The sequence below is a fragment of the Sphaerodactylus townsendi genome, linkage group LG09 (genome assembly GCF_021028975.2).
Source record: "Sphaerodactylus townsendi isolate TG3544 linkage group LG09, MPM_Stown_v2.3, whole genome shotgun sequence".
In the NCBI taxonomy this organism is placed as follows: domain Eukaryota; kingdom Metazoa; phylum Chordata; class Lepidosauria; order Squamata; family Sphaerodactylidae; genus Sphaerodactylus; species Sphaerodactylus townsendi.
In genome coordinates, this window is record NC_059433.1 from 84,770,378 (window position 1) to 84,792,119 (window position 21,742).

Genomic DNA, 21,742 nt, shown 5'->3' on the forward strand with positions numbered 1-21,742 from the left:
TGGGGTGTTGTGCGGTTTCCAGGCTGTATGGCCATGTTCTAGTCATCAGGAGAAAATGCTACTAGAACACAGCCATACAGCCCGGAAACCACACAACACCCCAGTAATATAAAATAGTTTCCCTTAACAATCTGTAAAAGATCAGTAAGCTGTAAAAGCCGACATAACCGGATATTTTTACCAGTGTCAAAAATTCAGGTAGACATGATATGGAAAATACTTGTGCCTCAATACTTGTTAGCAGACACTACATAAGAACATAAGAAACAGCCTGCTGGATCAGACCAGAGTCCATCTAGTCCAGCACTCTGCTACTCCCAGTGGCCCACCAGATGCCTTTGGGAGCTATCTTCAATCTCTAGAAAATATCTGTTTTCATTTCATTTTTAAATAAGAAAGAAAGGTTTCACAAGTTGGGTCCTCATTTAAATTGGTTTGAATGTGAATGCAATGACTGGGAAAATCTCAGAAGACTGCATTTGATGGCTGAGCAGAGGCCACAGATCCATGCATGGCTTTTTACTCATGACAGAGGAAGAATATGTCATGCAGAATGAACAAATCCACAGGTATATAATTCGGTTTTTCTGGTAAAAACAGAGTTTTTTGGTTAATGTGGAACATATGGACAGTTAAGCAAATGATTTCTGCCACTTATGTTTGTTGAAATCTGAGATGGAAACATTCTGCTCTTTTCTTGAAAACCATCGTTACATTATTTTAATAGCAGGACAGCATTATATTGTTAATATAAGCAGTTCATAGATGGACTAATATAAACAGTCCATAGGTGCCAAGCAAAAAACTATTCCTTTTCCTTCCCCAAAGTTCTCTGCACTTGAATTACGTGGCACAGAGAGTGGACTGGCACTTAAGTTGGGGCAGATTTCAATTCCTCTACAAGAAAATAGGTTTGCTTCTGATGTTGGGATGAATATGGCTGAATTTCTCTGCCGCTGACTGAGTAGGCATCAAAGTAGTACCATATCAGATTAATTTCACATACCCTAACCCTAGATTGCACATATTTAGGCCACAGGCAGTTGAATAAAACCAAGAATGCTCCACCAGGGTGATGCAGTTAGCTAGACTATTCAATGGAAATTTAAGATTCCTATTATTGGCTAAAGCTCAAAAAAGCTTGAGAAAAAAATAGAAACGCGCCTGTAAGCATATTTTCAAGTCCTGGGAGACCAGGTGGACCTGTGATTCTATGACAGAAAGCTTGGATTGCTCTCTTTCTGACCTTTTGGCTTCAAATTATGGAGGTGTGATTTTAATACTTAGCCAAGATTGAAACAATGGTATTTTAGGCTACAATTGTGTCTATCATGAACAATTATTTACTGAAACATATTTCTCAAAAAATAGCAGCACCATTGCTTTCCTTCTCATGTGCTTCCCTTTCATTGTCTCCTGTCTCCATGAGTACTGAGCCTCGTTGAACACTCATCTTCTCTCCTTTACCTCAGCCCTACGTCATGCGGTTTCAATTCCCCTCTTCCCACTGCAACACTATACTGCTGTTTCTTCCCTTTGGCCAAAGTGGCTTTCTGCCATACTAAGGCCCACTGCGCTTGCTGACTCAGTCCTTGTGGGAAGGTGGGAAAAAAGGCTGCAGCAGCTATGTTGGATCCACCTTGGGTAGTCCAAGGAGAGAAGTAAGATGGCGGTCCGGGACAAGAGGGGCTTCCAGGGCCATTCTGTAATCCCTATTAACCCTGTGGGGGGGGGGGGAATCTGAGGCGGGTGAGTTGCACAAGTCTCTGTCAGTTTTCAGGGCAAGTATGGCAGCCTCTGAAATAGTCTAGGTTCCCTGCGGTATAGGATCCATTCTCTAAGGAACGAGGGGATCCAGAAGTTCTGGATGCCCAGTCTTCACCAGTTCTTGCTGGTTTCTCACTTTCTCCACAGAGACAGTGGCTCTTTTCCTTGACCCTCTTCTTTAGGATGAAGAAGAATTTGAGACCCTTTATTTATTTATGTTGAAAAATCTGCTAGAAGACTGTGCACTAGGCCTCGAGAAGCCCAGAGCTAGGAAGGCAGCTCCTGACCTGACAAGCAAGGCTATCAAACTGGAGAGGTCGACCCCCTGCAGCCAGGACAGGGTGCAAAAATTTGCATAGTGCTGCCTGAATTATTGGGGTTGTGACCTAAGCAGCTGGATCACTTCACATTCCTATAGACACCTTCACAGAATAGAATAGAATAGAAGAATAGAATCTTTATTGGCCAAGTGTGATTGGACACACAAGGAATTTGTCTCCGGTGCATATGCTCTCAGTGTACATAAAAGAAAATACATTTGTCAAGAATCATAAGGTACAGCACTTAATGATTGTCATAATTGTCAGGTAATTCCAAGTTAACATTCTTCCATTTGGCTATGTAGGAATTCCTAGAAATGTACTAGTATTCTCCCTTTACATTTCCTTTCTTTTTCCTGTTCACTGTTTATACGAAACACAACAGGGACAAAGTTCTTTATTTTATTTCAGATCTACTAATTCCTTTATACAATAGTTCACCCAAAAAGTTAGGATTATATTGTCTTTCATTCCATTCAGGTATTTTTCAAAAGGAAAATTCGGCACAAAGTCTTTCTATATAAAATGCATAATGAATTTGCACCTTGAGGTATATTACTGTAACAATATACTTATGCAAAAACACAAAGTCAATCTGAAGCATTTTAGGTTTCCCAGCTTGACCAAGATCTCTTTGTCAACATTCACAAAGACAGTCAAGAATGAAAAGCTTGGATCCTGGAGCACAAAGTAATGTGACAAAAGCCAGGGGGTACTTTTCCTAGTATTAATAATTAATACAAAACACAGTGACCCGAATAAAATTTGACGGAACAGTTTCTTCTCATGCCCTCTAAACTTGAATAATTTGCACAGTGTGGACTAGACAATGTGAAAGGTACAATATAGAAACCTTCAATATAAAGAGCTATAAAACATGGCCATATGGGACTCGTTGCGCCCATGTTAGAAAGGACGATCCCCAGAGACTGAATATTGAATTCAGTTAATTCACATGATCTCACTAATACTAATTGTATTTAAAGGCAACAGTTCTTTAAAAGCTTACACAAACTCAGTATGCTTAAATTTCACAAAACTAAGTATACCTGTGCGCAGGATTGCAGCTAATATTGCCTCACTATTGACGCATATTCAAAGTTACATAAAACATATTGTTCTTATAGTAACATTGAATATTGCAAACATTAATTCTAGAACACACTAAAATAATGACCATGAGCATTATTAAGAGAAAAAATTAGCTAAATATGGAAGAATCGATTGTTGAAAATCGATTAAGCTAAGATAATAGATTTACACATGCAATACAAAACACAAGCGAGAGGTATACACAGACACAATCTATTTGTTATGGCATAAACTTGCCTTTTTTTCCATTAAGAGATACATGATGCTTTTCCTCATAATCTTTATGACAGTAAAAACATAGATAGAATATTAATAATTAAATAAGATATGGCTCATAAAATGTTGACATTAACATTAAGTTTTATGCTTGAGTATACACAAAATAATCCAAAAAGTTAATACGTAGAGGCCACAGTACACAATATGTAGCAATAATATGTAGCAATAGAAAGATAATTGTGTAGGTACCATACAAGTATATTTCTCACTTGCTCTACTGAATTTGTCCACAGCTGGGACCCCAAAGATGCTTACAACATAATCATTGGAAAACTAGTCCACTTCCTAAAAAATGAGATTGATTAAATAGATCAAAAGAAGTCTTTGTTCTATTCAGGTTATCTGGTTTACAGAAAGCTTTGAACTTTAAATGGGTAGTCATTAACCAGAATCTGGTTCTTAATAGAATAGAAACAGCAACACTGGATGTTTGACTTGTTATTGGATAGAATTAATTAATTTTGGTTATATGCTCTCAAAGTGTTACATTCCATTCTGACTGGCTGCTTTGTATTTTATAGTTTTGTAAGTTATTCATTCTAATAATATAATTGTGTTTAAAAATTACAATTTTTTCCTCTCTATTTTTATTCACAACAACGTTAAGCTAGGAGAGACTTACTGGCCTACAATCACCCAGCTGGCTTCATGGCTTTCCCAGATCCCTTTCCAACACTATATTGAACTATCTCTGCATATAATAATGAATTGTGCAGATCATGATCCAAACAGGTTTTGTAATTTGCAAATATCAGCCCCAGTTCCACTCCACCCTCAGTGGCGGTTTCTGCATGGGCTGAAAGCAATAGCTTCAGCCCGGCAAAACACCATTTTGGCAGGGACCCTTCGCACAGGCGCCGCTGCCAAATCGATGCAGTAGCACTCTGTGCCCGCCAAAATGGTGTTTTCGAAACTCGTTTGGGGAGCGAGTTTTCCTGCAGACGCCGGTTTCGAAACTCGCTTGGGGAGCGAGTTTTCCTGTAGACGCCGGAATGGCAGCGGGTGGAAACCAGTGTTTTCTCCTCCCCTCCCTGGCTCCAAACGTCTCCTTACCTTCTGCTGGCAACCGTCACTGTGTCGTCGCTTTGAGGAGGGGAGGGGACACACCCCTGGCCTACGGTGCTTCAGCCGTCGCTCTGGCCATGGGGGCATGTCCCCTTCCCTCCTCAGAGCGACGACAGAGGAATGGCTGCCAGCAGAAGATGAGGAGGCGTTTGGGGCCGGGGAGGAGAATACGCAGCTGTGCGGAGCTTGCTCCAACAGCTGCGCATCCTATGTGGCCGTTTGTGCAAATGGCCCCAGAGCCTGCATCGGCATGATTAATGCCGATGCAGGCTCTCTCCCTTGGCTGTGCAGAAACAGCCTCTGTCTCTCTCAACTAGTTCTTTAAAAAAAGGTGTTCTTTAATAACTGAGCTAAAGGTCAGCTTTTTATTGTAATGATGAAAAACCAGGGTTCCCCCTATATTTATTTATCTACTATAAGGCTTTGGCATCTTGAAACGTAGTTAAAGGATTAGGTTTTGTGGTAGCAATGATTAGAAAATATATTCATTAAAAGAAGAGACTTTAAAGCTGAAAAATATATCTGGCTCCTAAATTTCCAGTCTGGATCCTTGATACAAGGAAAATTTATCAAGTCCTGTTCCATCTAACTTACCGCAATGATGAATGAATGTTACATGAATTTTTTGAATCTTACTAAAGAAATATATGGGAAGAATCTGTAGTATATATATCCTTTCCCCCCCAAAATGAGTGTCATACTGTCCAGTTCATACCCTTTTATGTCATTCTTAAGTATAAATAAAATTTGCCTTTAATATCTGTTAAACGTATTTATTACATTGCTTCTTTTTAATAATTATATTTAATTCTGCACCTCAGATTCTGGATCAAAATTCACAAAAGGGGATCTATATAGATAGGAGGGGCTTCAGGTTTGCAGAAAAAAATTTGAAAAGGTAGGGTTAAAAATTCCAGCACCAAAGAAGCATGTTTGCTTCTTTAAGAAGAGACTGTGTTGTAAGATCATGGCAGCTGCCGCCAAGGGTTCTAATCCTTAGATAATGACAGCAAGAGAAGGAAGAGAGGAAGAATTTAAAACGGCAAAAGACAGGAAAAGAGGAACATAAAAGAGAGGGGAGCAAAAAAAGGAAAAAAGAGAAAGCTGAAAATGGAAAAGGTGAAATGAAAAGTGGGTAAGAGTGGCAGAGGAAACCGATAAAGTTAGGTAAGTGATGGAAAAGAGGAAAACAAAGGAGACTGCAGGTACTGCCAGGGGAAGGCAAAGAGAAAAAGCAAGAAGGAGAGAAGGGGTGAGGAAATTAGATTCCCCCAGCATGTTCCTCCTTGTCACTTCTAATCAGGAAGCAGTAAATTAGATTTGTAACATTTTCCTTTTAACTAAAGTATCAGCATATGACTTGCAAAAAGTTAACCTAAAATATGAAACCTGCAGTTAGGTGCAACCAACTCGATCTATGAGCCTTGTTCTACATAATGCCTGTGACGTATATATATATATTATGCATGAGATGTATTCATCTTACTCTGGCCGTTTCCGCACGGCCTTTTTATGGCGCCCTAGGGACGGGATAAACACCGTCCCCAGGGAGCCATTCGCACAGGCGGCGCTGCTGAAACGCAGCAGCGCCAACCTGACTGCGCTCCCCCTCCCCCAGGGCGGCGTCAGGCCGCCCTAAACAACAACCCTTTAAAGGGTTGTTTTTGCAGCAACAGCGTGTTCCCGGCGGCGCGGTGCGAACCGCACCTCCGGAAACACGCTGTTTCCCTTCTCCGTCCCACTCACCTTGTCCCTGTCGTCGGCCTGCTGGCCTCTGAAGCCCCTCCCTCACTGTCCTCCGACCCCTGGAGGTCGGAGGGCAGCGTGGGCGGGGCTTCAGAGGCCAGCAGGCCGACGACGGGGACAAGGTGAGTGGGACGGGGAAGGGGGCAGAGGCGGCTCCATGCGGAGCCGCCTGTCCTCCGCCGGCCTCCCCTGAGGCCGCACGCTTGCGTGCGAACGGCCTCCGCCCCCACGCCGGCAGAATTCTTGCCGGCGTGGAGGCGCCCCGGGGGCCGTGCGGAAACGGCCTCTGTTTTTGTATCAACAAGTTTAAACAACTAAAGTAAAGAATGAATACTGCTGTAAAATTAGCAAAACAGTAGACAAAAACCTCTTCTATGCTATATTAAAAATATTTAAAAAATTCTCTTCACTATGGTGCAAATTCAACATGGTGACCAGGATATACACAAGGTTAACCCCAGCCACATAGCCATACAATTCAGATTATAAAGTACTTAGTTCAGATTTGCTCTCAGAGCACCTTCCTTTCTCCTCCCCCCAAAAGACACCTTGAGAGGCAGGTGGGGCTGAGAGAGTTTTGAGAGAATGGTGACTGGCCCAAGGTCACCCAGCAGGCTTCATGTAGAAGATTGGGGAAACAAACCCAGTTCACCAGATTAGAGCCTGCTGCTCATGTGGAAGAGTGGGGGATCAAACCTGGTTTACCAGATTAATGTCTGCCAACTACTCCATCACGTGGAGTACATTATCTCTCTAATATTGCCTGTGCAAGAAACATACAATGAAATGCGGAGAATAAAGTATCTAGAGCTGAACCATATCAGAGTAGTAGAATATGGTAATTCTACTTTTCATGCTGGACGGTCTATTTCCCTGTAGCTAGAAACATGACTATAATTCTTGTTTTGATAAAGGAATGATCACATATGTTGATACATGAAGACTTTTAAAGAAATGGGAGTCTATGAAGCAGAAAATATATCATTTTTAAACTTGGCACCTCCAGGGTATTATAAAACAATGTGGTCCCCAATATGCTTCACTCTACAGTTTTATAAGCATAGCTATGACCTCAGCTGAGATTGATCAATGGCACACTGGAGCAAATTTCTATTTGGATTAAAATACAGAATACACACAAAAGATTTTGAGATTTTTAATACCTTTGATTAGTCTGCATGGATATATAAAACAAATCATGCATAGCCTATACAGTCATGAAGTAGACCAGTCAATGGCTTTGGTGCTTGGTTATTTTGAGGCAAATATTGACAAATATTTATTATATTGCGGTGGCAGAGTCAAGCTGTGCTCATGTTACAATCAATCTTCACTAAGAACATCCAAGAAGGATAGGGATTCAGTTACTTGAATCCTGTGAAGCATGAGAAAGACATCTGCAAACCCTGATCTTTCTATATAGCAGCCCACTAAATGTCAATGTCACTGGTCACCACAGCCTCTTAGAGGGAAAAAATGCACGAGGCATGGGGGGTGATTATGGAGCAAGAACTGAACAAGAATCCACTCTCTTTCACTAACTGAAAGTTTGTTGTGTCAGCTTTGCTCATTCTGTGGAAATAATTGTGGATCAAAGCAGAGGAAGCAGGCACAATGGTGACTTATATAGTCTCCTCCTATGTTACACCTCACACTGTGTGTGCATTTGTTCATGCATGCCAGCACCCACTGGTTTTCTTCCATGGCCCACCAGATAATCCTACCCCTTTGCACCAATGAAAAGCTTTCTCTGGCACATTTGATCATTTAGTGGAAAAAGAAGTTGTGGGTGATTTTGTCCCATTTCTCCTCCTCACTGCAGTTCCCTGTACCTTGCAGCATTTTATCCACAAGCCTCACCTGACCCCAGCACCCTTTGGGAGGGGGGCAGAGTTGATGGGTACAAGAAAGCTCTTGGGGAAGGCTCTTGGAGAGGTGGGGGAAAGATCTGTCTTCACTAGCATCTTGAATTTGTACAATATTGTATCAATCTAAAGATGTATACATGTGTTTATAACTATAACAGCTCCATTCAAAATTGGGGGGGGGGATATCTGCCTGTGGGAGTGGCGTGTTGTTCTTTAACCCAAAGATGATTTTGGCTTGTTTTTCTTAAACAGATGCTCCGCAAACGTGACATGGCATGGGGTTTAGTAAAAATAAATAAATCTAGTGGGCTGCGTCGTGTCTTTGCGTGAGTTTAAACAGCTATTCTGATCAAAGTAAACGCAACATGCAGTATCATCTAGTTAGCATAACTGTATGGTATAATAAATATATTAATTCTGATATTCTATTAGTAAAAACCTGTATTTTACAAGGTGAAAAACTCTTCCAATCTTCGAGATAAAAGAGATCATATTGTAATAAAAGGCATGTTGCTCATGCAGCAAGAATCTTTCCATGGGAAGAAATCTGCTTTTTGAACAGTAATGTTCTTTCTCACCTTTTATCAAACATGACCTTTTCATCTGGTGTATTTGCAGAACACAACAGACTCTAGGAGGTCACCAACTAGGACAGTGATCTCTGAACAATTCTCATTCATGAAATTATATTCCACAATTGCAATATACACAGCAAATGAAAAATGCCATGACAGGCCAAGGTAAAACACGTACAGACATTCTGTGACTTAAATACTGACTGCAATAGATGAATTCGTCAAGCTCCTTGATTCTTAAAGCATCTTAGCTCAAAGGGTCTACACAGGTCCTAAATCCAAGCTAAGGCTAAAATGAGGGACTGCATTCTCTTTCCCCTCTTCTAGATGACTGCTTAACTTATCTATCATTAAGGTTTACCTCTGCACAACGTTAACCATGGAAAAACTAATTGACCTTAAACTGGATTTGAAACCAAGTTTTGAGACTTACATATTTACATATTTGAGAGGTAACCATGCCAGTCAGTTGCAAAAATAATTAGGAGTCTTGTGGTATCTTAAAGCAAAAGGACTAGATGACACCTCTTTACCTGCATTTATGTAATTTATATATGAATTGCACATTAATTTAACTATGAAGTGGTTATATGGTCTTGATTTCAAAGAACTATTATGTACCTCATTCATATATTCTAAACTACATACATCAGTTTATCTCTCTCTTACTCTACCTTCCTACCTATCTGCTAAAACATTTGTATCCCACCTTTCCTCTTGGTTCAAGAAGGCTTACAATAATAGTTAAAATATCCCTGGATAAAAATAACAAGCCCCAAATCTCTCCCCCCTTAAAAGATGCATGCTATTCAAGCAGCCTCAAAAGCCCTGGCAACAGGCAGGCCTCTTGAAGATCCTCCCCCACACCCACAAGCTCTTCAGGGACCCCATTCTACAGAGCTGGAACCATGATGAAAAAGGCCTAGGATCTGGTCAGTGCCAGATGGGCCACCCTAAATGATGGGATAGCCAATAAATGATGCCTGATCACCATAGGTGGTGCATAGGGACAAATGGAAGGAGCAGGTTCTCCAGATATGTGGGTCCCAGATCATAAAGGGCTTTAAAGGTCATAACCAACATCTTGAAGTGAATTCGGAGACTGATCGGCAGCCAATGAAGCTGTTACAAAATGGGCAGCGTAAGTTCCCTGTGGCAGCAGTCAAGCTGTTGGTGCCTTCCCAACCACCATTACTTCTGTCTTGTCTGGATGCAGTTTGTTCGGCTTTTGCCACCTGATTGCAGTCTCAAAGCACCAGTTCAGTACCAAGATTTATGCAACTGGATGCTTGGATAATGAATTATAAAACTGGGTGTCATTTGCATAGTAGTTACATCCAACTCCAAAGCTTCTTAAGCCTTCTGAGATACTGAGATACAGCTTAGTAATGACATTTATCAAAAGCATTTGATAAGTAAAAAACGCTGCTTTTGTAAAAAGAACATAATGTAAAATTTAAAATGTATACGCATGAGTAAGATGAAAAATATTTCCTTTTCACTGATTCTGACATTATGCCAGAGTTTATTTTCTGCTTCTAGCAGAAAACAAACCTCCCTCGTATACAAACCTTCAAAAGGTTCTACCTCATCTCCACTGTCCAGGGAAAAATGTAAATCAGAAAAGGGAAGCAAAGCACAGGAGATAAAACCTCCAGCAAGTTCATGTAGAGGATGAATGCTCAATTGGGCAATAAACTGCATTTCATGGAAATGTCTCTATACTCTCAGTATCAATACTGAAAGCATACTTCATATTCTGCCTTCATTATTCTAGAGGTTTCCTTTTTAAATCTAAAAGGAGAATTAGCACAAGAAAGCACAGTTTGATCAAACATAACTGACTCTGACTTGGAGCCCAAAACAACTTATGTCAGGGGATGCCAGGATCTGATTAGCTGTCTTCCATTAGTCAGGTCTCTTACAATGGGCTGGATCTGCTCTGTGGTCCCTTTCTATCAGCATTCCCTTCCGACCCCAGGAAAGTTGACTCCTGGGATTGTCGGACCCTTCTGAAGTACTAGTCATGTGTCCCATAAGACTGCAAGAAGGAAAGGAAAGAAATAATTTCCTCTTCCTATCAGTGCAGAAGAAGCAGGTGGGGCAATTCCACCACTCCCCACAATCCATTTGGCTGTTCCTCCATACAGGTTCCCCTACTCAGGGAATCAACTTTCCTAGAAGATGTTGCTGCTAGGAGAGAAAAGCAAGGAAGATCTATCATTATCAAGCACCATCAATTGATGGATCACTGGCTCCAGCCCATCTGTTGGATATCCTGATGCAGCTGTGAGAATGTATTTCAGATAGGCATAATGGTGTTGTGACACACATAGCAGGCAAAGTTCTCAGAATGTGGCTATTTTTCTGGGGGTATCAGCAAGGGCAGCTACAGGGCAAACTATATGGTTAGATATACTAACACCCAACATAAGTTTGGGGGTTTTTTTGAGCAGGCACCAATGAACACCTTCCTGCAAAGTTCTACATAGAATAAAACAATTGTTACAATATACAGCATTAATCATGCAGGCACTCCTAATTGTGGTCTGTCTTTTGTATTGCTCAAACATATATTCCTGGAGTAATAATATACGTGGGCCCCCCAAATTCAATCGTTATTTTTGTGCAAATGTCTTTATTGTTATCAAAACAGAAAAACCATATGCCTGTTATGCCAAGCACTGTCATACATAATTCTAATTTCCTACGAAATTATGGGGACTATGCCTTCATGATGTGGCAGCTTACAGTATGTTCACTGTGACAGGCCTTTACAGATAAAAGTCTAACAAGCCTGGGGTATTGACATTGCTACTGACTGCAGTGAAAATAAAACTTGATAATGATTCACACATTTGCTTTCATAATTGTGATGATGTTGATTAATGTTCACAGCTTAACATAAAGCATTCAAAGTTGCTGAAAAGCATCAGGCAATATAATAATACATTAACTGCTTAATCCTGGTTTAAAACCTGATAAGATTCAACCGTTTTAAATTAAAGCTACAGCAAATATTAGCCTCCAATTTTCTTTTAAACTTCAGCACTAATATTTCTATGCATTAAAAAGCTCACTTACTTCTTTCCAGTGTCCCTTTTGGTGGGAGTTGTGGCAACTGTCTCCCCCTGCGTCCTGCTACTGGAGTACCTGATGGGCTTGTTTGGACAGACCCCGTGCGAGCATGAGACCTACAGGATACACATTAAGAGAAACCAAGTCAACTGCAATATAACTTACTCGTTATCTGAAGAACTAACAAATGATGAATGGCTTTTGTGCACTGTTGGACTTTTGTTGACATTGTGACAGCTACAAGAGCATAGTTATTGATCAAGGAACATTTATTGGGGTGAAAAAAAACCAAAATTATACAAAGGAACTAAACACAACATGCTTACATAACTGCATCTGCTAATTTTCTATGAAAAGGTATAAATGCACACAGATGCATTAACACATGTAGAAATCGATACACAGAGAAAAATTGTATGCATGTGTTTTATACTTTCATGTTTAGCAGGAAATATGTACAGTTTCAGAATTCAATTAACATACTATTCCAATGTTTTACTGAGGTACAAGATTGATGACAGGCAATAAAGCAAATGTAAGATTCAATGAGTGAAATGGAGAAATAACGTCATAATTTGTTTCTTCATAATTCACTTTTAAAAAGTAAAGAAACACAGTACTCTACTAGAAAGTAATCTGATTTAGACAAAATGACAATTTTGGTGGCTGTTTTCACTGATTTTTTTTGTAAAGACAGTGTACTTATTTCAATACCATTTGATTATGAATACGATACGTTACTGAAACAGAAACAATGCAGAACATGCACACAGCAAATCAGAGGAAACAGTGATTAAAACAGTGGTTAATACATAAAATCAGCACGATTAAATTTAAGAAACTGTTTTTTTAAAAAAAGTTTCATTTGATGTTATGATGATTATTCCATAAGTGATGTCAGATGATCACATAAAATTTCTCATTCTGTAAGAGAAGTACATGACAGTTATGAGGTGCTGTAGTGTGAGAAATCACCCAGGATTCCTGATAAATGAGAAATCACAAGAACAAATGTAATTAATTGTATCATTAATTATTGTTAGTAAACAAATTATAATGACATCCACACCATTATATCCTTAGTAGAATATAAATAGTGTGTTGACGCTGGCGGGGTTAGTATCTACGGCTACTAGTGACCAGCCAATAATGGAAGGCAATACTGTTGAGCTTTCAGGGAAAATAAAGAAGTGAGCTGGTGGGGCGAGATTAGTCTGATTGGATTGTCTGTTTCACCTCGATAAGGCAGGTGAGGGAGGGGCAGATCTTCCAGTCATTAATGAAGGCATCGATCTCATGAGGTTTGAGTCAGGACGCTCAGTGGATCGAGAGCGGGGGCTGGTCCGCTCTAGCACAGGACGTTGTTCTGTTGATCTGGATCTTTGATAGGGTAGTCTAGGTTCCCATTTCCTGTAACGTTAGTCAAAAAGCAGCTCAATTGACCTTTAGCTTTTATCTGTAGTTATGCATTATGCCGTTCTAGGTTTGGAAAAGATCAACGTTAAGTACATTTATAACATTTTTGTTTTTTAAAAAAATGCTTGACATATCGTTTTTATTGGAGAATTAATGGAAATTTTTTAAACTGCTCCGTAATGAAACAAGCCACAGTTCACTGGCACATTCTGCATAAAAAATGAAGTTGTTATTATTTTATGAAGACCCTACAGGATCTTTACAAAAACAGATTTGGTTGACAATGTCAAGCCACGTCACTTCTTCTGTGTCTGCTGACACAGAATAAATGACGTGGCTTGACACTGTAGTCATTAAGGACTGCATATTTCATCAGAACTAGTGCATCCAAACAAGGCAATTCCCAAATAATGTTTGCAGTTTACAGTATACTGATTTGAGCCATCAGCCATAACTTTAGAAAGCAGTAAAATCTTTTGAAGCTGATCTAAGTCTGCAACAAAAAATGGTTGTATAGTCTATGTTGTGATATTAGTTGCATTTTTCAACAAAGTGGATAAAATATGCTACTGTGCCAGTATTCTAAGAGGATATACATGAATGCAAAGAAAAGGCAGTTTGCAGAGTTATCCAACTATAGTATAGTATACAACAATTATGCTTCCTAACTGGCTTGGAAGCCACATGTGCTCTTCGATATGCCACTTGTAGTTCATCTGGGAACTATTTCCCATGGTGCCTCCCAGTGTTCCAGGAAAGTATGCGAACACTTCAGAAACTGAAATAATTTCAGCACTGCTAAGGGCCCAAGATAAAACTAACAGTCCTACTTTGAATACACAACACAACTTCTCCTTGGTTATTGTATCAAGGTTGTGCAGAATGCAAAGGCATTGTGTATGAGGCTGGGTCAATATATGCGGCTGAATGAGGGGGTGAATGAGGCATATCACAGTTTAATGCTAACCCATAAAACAAAATGATTTGCAAAGAGAAAAATTAGCACAGAGAGAGGGTCTGACAATCTCTTCTCCTGCAGAACTAGAGGAAAACTGGGAGGGAACTTTTAATAGCGAGAAGTTTTTTTTTTAACATTTTAACATCTAACAGATCCCCGAAGACCTCAAAAGCTTGCAGGCTGTTTTGTTAACTGACTTTCAAGCCTTTCCCCTCATTCCAGATAAACAAGGGCTCCCTATAGTGGTAAGAAAAACAATCTTGCATGTTCAGAATACTCTGGTAATTAACAGAGTTATATTATATTTATATATTATTACATACAGGACCTATAGCAGTCATGTAGCTCTTTTGATTGAATGAATTGCTAATGTGGTTCTTCGCAATCTGCAGAGTGAATACCATTGGTATAAAACCATTTGAATAATTTTATTATACACTATATTTTAAAATAATCGTAGGATTTTTCTATATTATACATGGATGGCTATGGACATGTGAAAATATTAACTAGCGAAACTGTTTATACCAGTTTGTATGTTCATTTTCATTAATGTCTCTGTCCTCCACTGAAGTTTCAAGAATTGCCTCAATTGGTTTATTGTGCATACATTAATTATTTTTATTGGTTTACAAGCTATTGGTTTAATAGTGCAGCAATCAGCAGCAACCTAAATTCCACAGAAGGCCAAATTTGAGTATTAAATGAGATGGTGGAATAGAATCGGTGGTTTACTAACTAACACTGACCTAAACTCCACTTATATGAAGCTGTTTCATAGGGTCCTACTGATACAGACAGAAACCAGCAAAGAATGCTACATATTTCCTTTACATTTCAGTAGGGTTTATCTTGAAGAAATATACAATACCTTATGCTTTTGTTTAAATGTCTTCAAACAGAGCGAACTTGCTTCGCAGAACTTTGCTAAATTCCTTAATGACATCGATTTAGAAACATGCTAATTATGTGCTTTCCGTGCAGGGGTATGTGACAGCCTCACAGACATGTTCAGAATAATACCAGCCACCAACAGGCTCAATCTAAAGCGCTCAACAAGCAGACACACTACACTGGCACACATCATTTACAAGGGCACTAATATCAGAGAGGAAGTATAGCTAGCTTCAGACAAAGCCACAAAGATTACCTCATGTTTTCTTCTGGCTCTATAAATTCACTTTCTGAATAGGAAGCTTGATCTGCCAAAACATCCACTGATTCACTTCTTTAAAATCAAGGATCAAAAAAAAAAAAAGGTCAGCTTGCAGTAGCTGTTGCTTAGCTGAGACAAAACTTAGGGAAGGGTTTGAAGCTATTTTTGAAAGAAAGCCATGTATTCGTGCGGTGACAATATGCTACCTTTGATCACAGAAACATACAAAAAGAGCTACTCTGCAAAACTCTGGCCCTTTCTGCACGGGCCATTTATGGCGCCCTGAGGACTGCAAAAACGCCGTCCCCAGGGAGCTGTTTGCACAGGCAGCGCTGCTAAAATGCAGCAGCGCCGACCTGGCTCCCATCCTCCACCCCCAGGGCAGCGTCAGGCCGCCTCCCAAAACCTCCCTCCTGGAGGGAGGTTTTTGGAAAAACAGCACGTTCCCGCCGATGCGGTGCGAACGGCACCGCTGGGAACACGCTGTTTTCCCCGTCCCTCTCCCACTGGAGGTCGGAGGGCAGCGTGGGCGGGTCTTAGGAGGTCAGCAGGGCGATGAAGGCGACGAGGTGAGTGGGAGAGGGACAGGGAAGAGGCGGCTCCTGCGCCGGCCTCTGTGGGGGCCGCTCGCATGCTCCTGTGCAAACGGCCCCCACCGCTCCACCGGCAGAATTCCTGCCGGTGCAGGGGCGCACTTTCCGCACAGCGGAAATAAAATTCCATGCTGCAGCTCACTTCATACCAACATTGCTCAGAATCAGTGCTAGCAGAACAGCAGCCCCCTTTATAGGCTCCTAATGCATGGCTTCAGCTTGTATTGTTAGGGCTGTCTGGCAACTGATGGGAGATGAGGGGGGACAGGTGCTTATTTGGAGGTGGGGGTCTTCATGGCTGCACAATGATGTCAATTCCAGCATGATGCTCTAGTGCAGTGGTGGCGAACCTATGGCACGGGTGCCAGAGGTGGCACTCAGAGCCCTTTCTGTGGGCACGCGCTAACAGAGTCCCCCCCCACACACACATCTAGGCTGGCCTGGGCCGCTGGGCTCAATTATTAGCATTAAACCTAAGACCTAGTTTGGGGGAAGCAGTGTAGGTAACCCTGTTAAGCGCTGTTAAACCCCATTGATTTTCATGCGAAGAACTAAAGTGCGATCCTTTACCTGGGAGTAAGCTCAGTTGCTGGCAATGGGGCTTGCTTCTGAGTAAACCCTCCTAGGGTCGTGATTCACCCGTTGGAAGAGTTGCACGGTTGCTTCAAAGCAAAGCCACTGACTACCACCAAGCTTATTCCTGAGTAACACATGCCTTGGAGCCAACCATTTTTTCTAAACTGAAACCTCAGTATTCTGGTTAAATTGCCATGTTGGCACTTTGCGATAAATAAGTGGGTTTTAGGTTGCAATTTGGGCACTGGTTCGCCATCACTGCTCTAGTGCTTGTCTCCAAACTTTATGGTTTTCATAGAGTTTCTGGGTAAGTGCTTGTTGGGATTTTGTTAAGTGACTGTCACAACTCAGTTATAAAAGGGTTAACTTATTTGTATGTAAACAAGTTGCTGAAGTCACTGTTTATGACCTGATCTATTAATTAGCTATTGGTCAGTGAGATAGCCATTGCTTACACATTAGTGAGCACATACATCTGAAGTTATAAAGTTAACTCTGTTTCTTTGTTTGAGCACACCAGCACCACCACGACCAAGGCCACAAGACAGCAGAGAGGTACCAAGATGTAACCAAACTTACAGTAATGTAGATGTATAACAGGAAAGAAAGGATTTATTTTTTATTCCTTGAAATCATCCCTTTATAGTTAGTAAACTCATATATAAAAAAGCAACTGAGAATCTCTTCTGTTCTACTCTGCTAACACACACACACACACACACAACAACAACAACAACAACAATGCTAGAGCATCATCCTGGTCCAATGCTGGCACTTCCAGGTTGCACTGGAAGTGACATCATCATGTGGCAATGAATATCACTGTCCCCGCTCAAAAAGAATTAACAGGAGTTTGCATGTGAAAAAGCCTATGTATTGTTTTGCTTCTGACATGAAGGTACAGTTACAAAAGTACATTTTAAAAAAAAGACATTATCATACTTGTTGGATTACAAATGATGGACAAGAAGGAGGAGACAAAGGTGCTTCATACAAAAAGCAAATGCCAGTTATGGGGATGGGGGGTGGGGGTGAAATCCATAAGAAGGTCTAAATCCTGCAGGCCTTTTCTTCCATGCTTCAGTCAGCTTTGCCTGAATCATTTCAAGAGGTGTGGCCCATATACTTTCCCAAAAACTTTACATACTAGTTTCAGTTTATAATTTGTGGTTGTGCTATTCCTTGAAATATAGGCCGTTTCCGCACGGCCAAAAGCAGCGACGCGATGACGTCGCAAATTGCGACGCATCCCAAAAAAAGCGTTCACACAGACAGGCGGAGCTGCGGGCGTCCGCAGCCCCGCAGAAATGTGACGGTTCGCACGGAAGCGCTGCGGAAGCGGCGGCTCCTCGCGATGTTGCGTTTGGCGCGACTTAAGCCGCAGCAGGTCCGGACGCCATTTTTTTGACGACAGCCCGTATGCTGTTCGCGACGAAAAAGGCCGATGCGCCACATGGGGAAAAAAGAGTGGTTTTAAGCCGCTTTTCTGAATACACCGCTTCGCGCCGGTTTAGCGTTTACGCTGACGGCGCGACTTCGCATTCACAGCTGCGGCGAACGCCTCGCCTGACGCTTCTTTTTCCGTTGCGACGACGTCATATTTTGCCCGTGCGGAAACGGCCATACATGATTGTTTCCCTGAAATAATAACATTATGGTTTTGCCATAAAAGTAAGATTTTATTTAATGACTGAAAGTGAAGTTAAAATTTTTAAAAATACAGCTTCAGTTTTAAAAGTTTTCAAATTGAAATTGTTTTGTAATTGTTTTTGCATTATAAACAATGAGTTGGACACATTTACATTAAATTAAAAAGTCTTCTTCCTTTGGTTGGAGCCTCCTTCCTTCAGTGGAAGACTCTTCATTTAATGGGGAAAAAATCCTTGGACCCAACCAGATTGTTTAATTTTATTTTCACTTCTTGTGTACATAGGTGCCATCAAGACACAGCTGATTTTCGGCAACCCCTAGAGTTTTCAAAGCCCGAGACATTTTGGAAGTGGTTTGCCACTGCCTGTGTCACAACTCTGGTAGTCCTTGGAGGTCACTGATCCAAATTCTAGCCAGGTCCAACTCTGCTTAGCTTCTGAGATCTAGGGTTATCATGTTTGGCAACTTTTACTTCTTACTTCACCATATTTTGTCCTATACTGGGAAAGAATACAAATCTTATTTACTTGTCACTGTGATCATATTCTGAACACATTATTCTTCCATGCACAAAAAAATGCTTTCAGTTTCTTAAGGAAGAATAAATAAAAAGGCAGAGTTTCAGAGGACTAAATTGATCATGAGCACTTAAATATGTTAGCTGATGTGTAAACTAAAATGCCTTGTGATGCCTAAGTTATCTGTCTCACATCACAATCTTACTGTTGTTAGTAAAATCTGTAGTTTCAATTTAGCTGGTTTGTATCACATAAATAGACAATAGGATCCTAGATGCAAATATATATATATGGTAATTAATCTGCATCAACATGGAAAGTCTTAAATGTAATGAGTTGGATTGAACCAGTTTTTCAGCGGTGCAAAAGACAGGAGGTCGCCTTTGACAATTAAAAAATGATGTCCCTTGGAATCACAGGAAATAGATGGACAAAAGGCCTTCACAAAAGAATCTGTTGCAGGAAAGGGAATTACGTGAGAGAGTGAGAAAAAAAATAGCTGGATCCAGTCCACTGAATACTATTACAATGAGCCACTAGGAAACCACAAAGATACATGAAACTAGACTATTCATTGTTTTCAGTGCAGATGTTACTTGTTTTCTCATGCATGGTATTTATTTTACTGCACAAGCATTGCACAATTGCAATGATCAGGTTGACAAAGTGTAATTTACTGAAAAATCAAAAGTAATAAATATGTCTCTGTGACAAAGAAATGAAAAATGGGAATGCTGCATGATCATGGAGTTTTTAATGACCATAAATATTTCTTCTATTTCTAGAGGCACTGATCACAAGGGGAAGACAAAACAAATGAATGCCTAGAAGCTACAGCTATAAACATACACAAGTCACTGTCTACTGGGAGTACCTGTCAGTATCTGTGGAAGGTTGCTGTATTTCAATCCTTGGATATGCTATTCTTCTACTACCTACTGGGACTTTGCTGTTTGGTCACAGACACAAAATCCTTCGTTAGCATGCCATCAATAACCACAATTACAAAAATGCTCAGGTATGCACAGATGAACAAAATTAAAAAAATAAAATAATGGAGAACAGCCGATTTCAATTTCAAATTATTATTGTTAACTTAATTAGAATATACTGCTAAACATTCAGGCATTGTATAAGGCTAAATGATATGCAAGATTTGCATAAACATTTGATTTATGTCATCTATTATAGAAGGTGCCATCTCTTTAAAAAACTCCAGAAAAAATGTCACAAAGATTACCTGCTATAACAATTCACTGGCTGTATGATTCTCTGTCAACCATTCCCTTCATGCATGTAACTAAATAAATATGTAAGTGATTTATATCTTAAGTAACATTAAAATTAAATAAAACTATCTACAGATAATTTATAGATGACATTATTTACGTTATCTGAGGGGACCTCTAATCGTTGCTGGAAATAGAAAAGTTAAGTGGGAAATAGAAAAGTTAAGTGGGATCTTTCTTCCATAAGTGAGGGAAATTCCACACTGTTAGAGGATACCAGAGACAAATCAATAAGGAAATGTGTTGATTTTGTTACTGTTAGGGTACAACGTAGATCACATGTCTGAATCACAGTGGTATTTTTGAGACAGATAATTTTTGTGGCCAGATCATCCTTAGCCCAATATTGAAAACAACAGTCTTTGCCAAAAGTAGAGTTGTGGCTATGCAAGGTATGATATGTCACAGTTAAATATAAAATATCTGTGTTAAAGCAAAAAGATAAACATGCAAGCCATTTTGAATATTAAGTTTTCTGGGAAGTAGCAAATTAAGTGCTTATTTAAATACAGAGCAAATTTGTAACTAGAAGACTTGGGTTATGGCTTTTAAGATTAATTGTACTGTGTGTACATTGTACAACAATAGTGTAGTAACTGCTATAATGGATGTATTGGATGGATGCTATATATATGTAATGGATGCTATATATGGATGTATTAAAGATATTCATATCTTCCCCATCTTTTTATTCTCTAATTTTAAAAAATAGATAGGTTGAACAATGTCACAAGAACTGGAAGATAGTGGTATAACACAAGGAAGCCTACCACCACTACAAAATTATTGCAATTTTTTTCTCCTAACCTGAAGACTTGGATTTATAAATAGTGATAACCCTAGTATTATGGCTCATATGAATTTGTTATATTGTGAGATTTATATAATTAGGAACTAAAATTAAGGAAGCATCCATGTAATTCCCATATGTGTTTTATATATGCCACTGTACATATATAGATTCTCCTTTTTTCCATTGTGTATCCTACTATATAAAAGAGCAGCATGTTTCAGATGACTCACTCTTTAAAGTGAAGGACTCTAGAAGATGTAGTCCAAAGGGCTCCATTTCCCAAGCAAAGAGGGGTCAACTGGACTACAACTTCCACAGTCCTTCTCACGTAGCTAGTAACACTGCTTAAAGCTCTGGGGTCCTTGTAGGGCTGTTCTATTCCTTGTGTGAGCCAGCTCTCTAGTGAGTCAACAGTTTTCCCCTCCTTTCAAAGCTGGGATCCAGCTCTGCATGTGGGAGGGGGGAGAACAACTTCACAGACACCCTGATGGCTTCCCTGGCTTTGCAAAGATGGGATCCAGCTTTGCAAATGGGAAAGGATGTGCCTATTAAGCATCCTACTGGCTTGCAAATGGGGGGTGCCTATGGAGATGGGGAGAATGCTCCTCATCTCCACAGGAACCCTGCTGCCTCCTTGGCAAAGCTGGGATGTTTTTGGGGGGCACAAGGTCAGTGTTTGCCCCATCTGCCATTTCCTGTAGATATGCCCCAGTCCATGTCTTTTTCCCTGGGAGGATTAGTCTTTTAGAGCCTGGTGTATTTTTTCGCACAATGGCTTTATTGCCAGTTGGAAAATATATATATTATACTCCTTCAGGTTCACTGTCTCCAAACTGTATCTTCTACAAAACACTTTACAGTTAAAATCCTATATAGAAAAATTCACATAAACAACTGAGGTATATTTACCACTCTTTCACCTTTAACATATTATTTAAATTTACTACAGTTATGAATGGCTGATAAAAGATTCCTTATTAATAAATGTTGATGTAGTCCCAGC

The 21,742-nt window shown here is 40.2% G+C and overlaps 1 protein-coding gene across 39 annotated transcripts in view; it reads right to left on the minus strand.

Moving 5' to 3' along the window:
• The window catches only part of RIMS2 (regulating synaptic membrane exocytosis 2), a 433,065-nt gene that overhangs the window by 98,546 nt on the left and 312,777 nt on the right, over positions 1-21,742 (minus strand). For 22 of the 39 annotated variants that reach the window (XM_048508147.1, XM_048508154.1, XM_048508146.1 and 19 more), the window contains 5 exons: positions 19,532-19,606; positions 15,315-15,392; positions 13,027-13,200; positions 11,797-11,906; positions 3,417-3,458 (listed from right to left, as the gene is read on the minus strand). In XM_048508147.1, coding sequence (XP_048364104.1) covers positions 3,417-3,458; positions 11,797-11,906; positions 13,027-13,200; positions 15,315-15,392; positions 19,532-19,606 — 479 coding nt within the window. The remainder of the gene's footprint in view (positions 1-3,416; positions 3,459-11,796; positions 11,907-13,026; positions 13,201-15,314; positions 15,393-19,531; positions 19,607-21,742) is intronic. The other 17 variants (XM_048508156.1, XM_048508152.1, XM_048508161.1 and 14 more) reach the window with 6 other exon arrangements.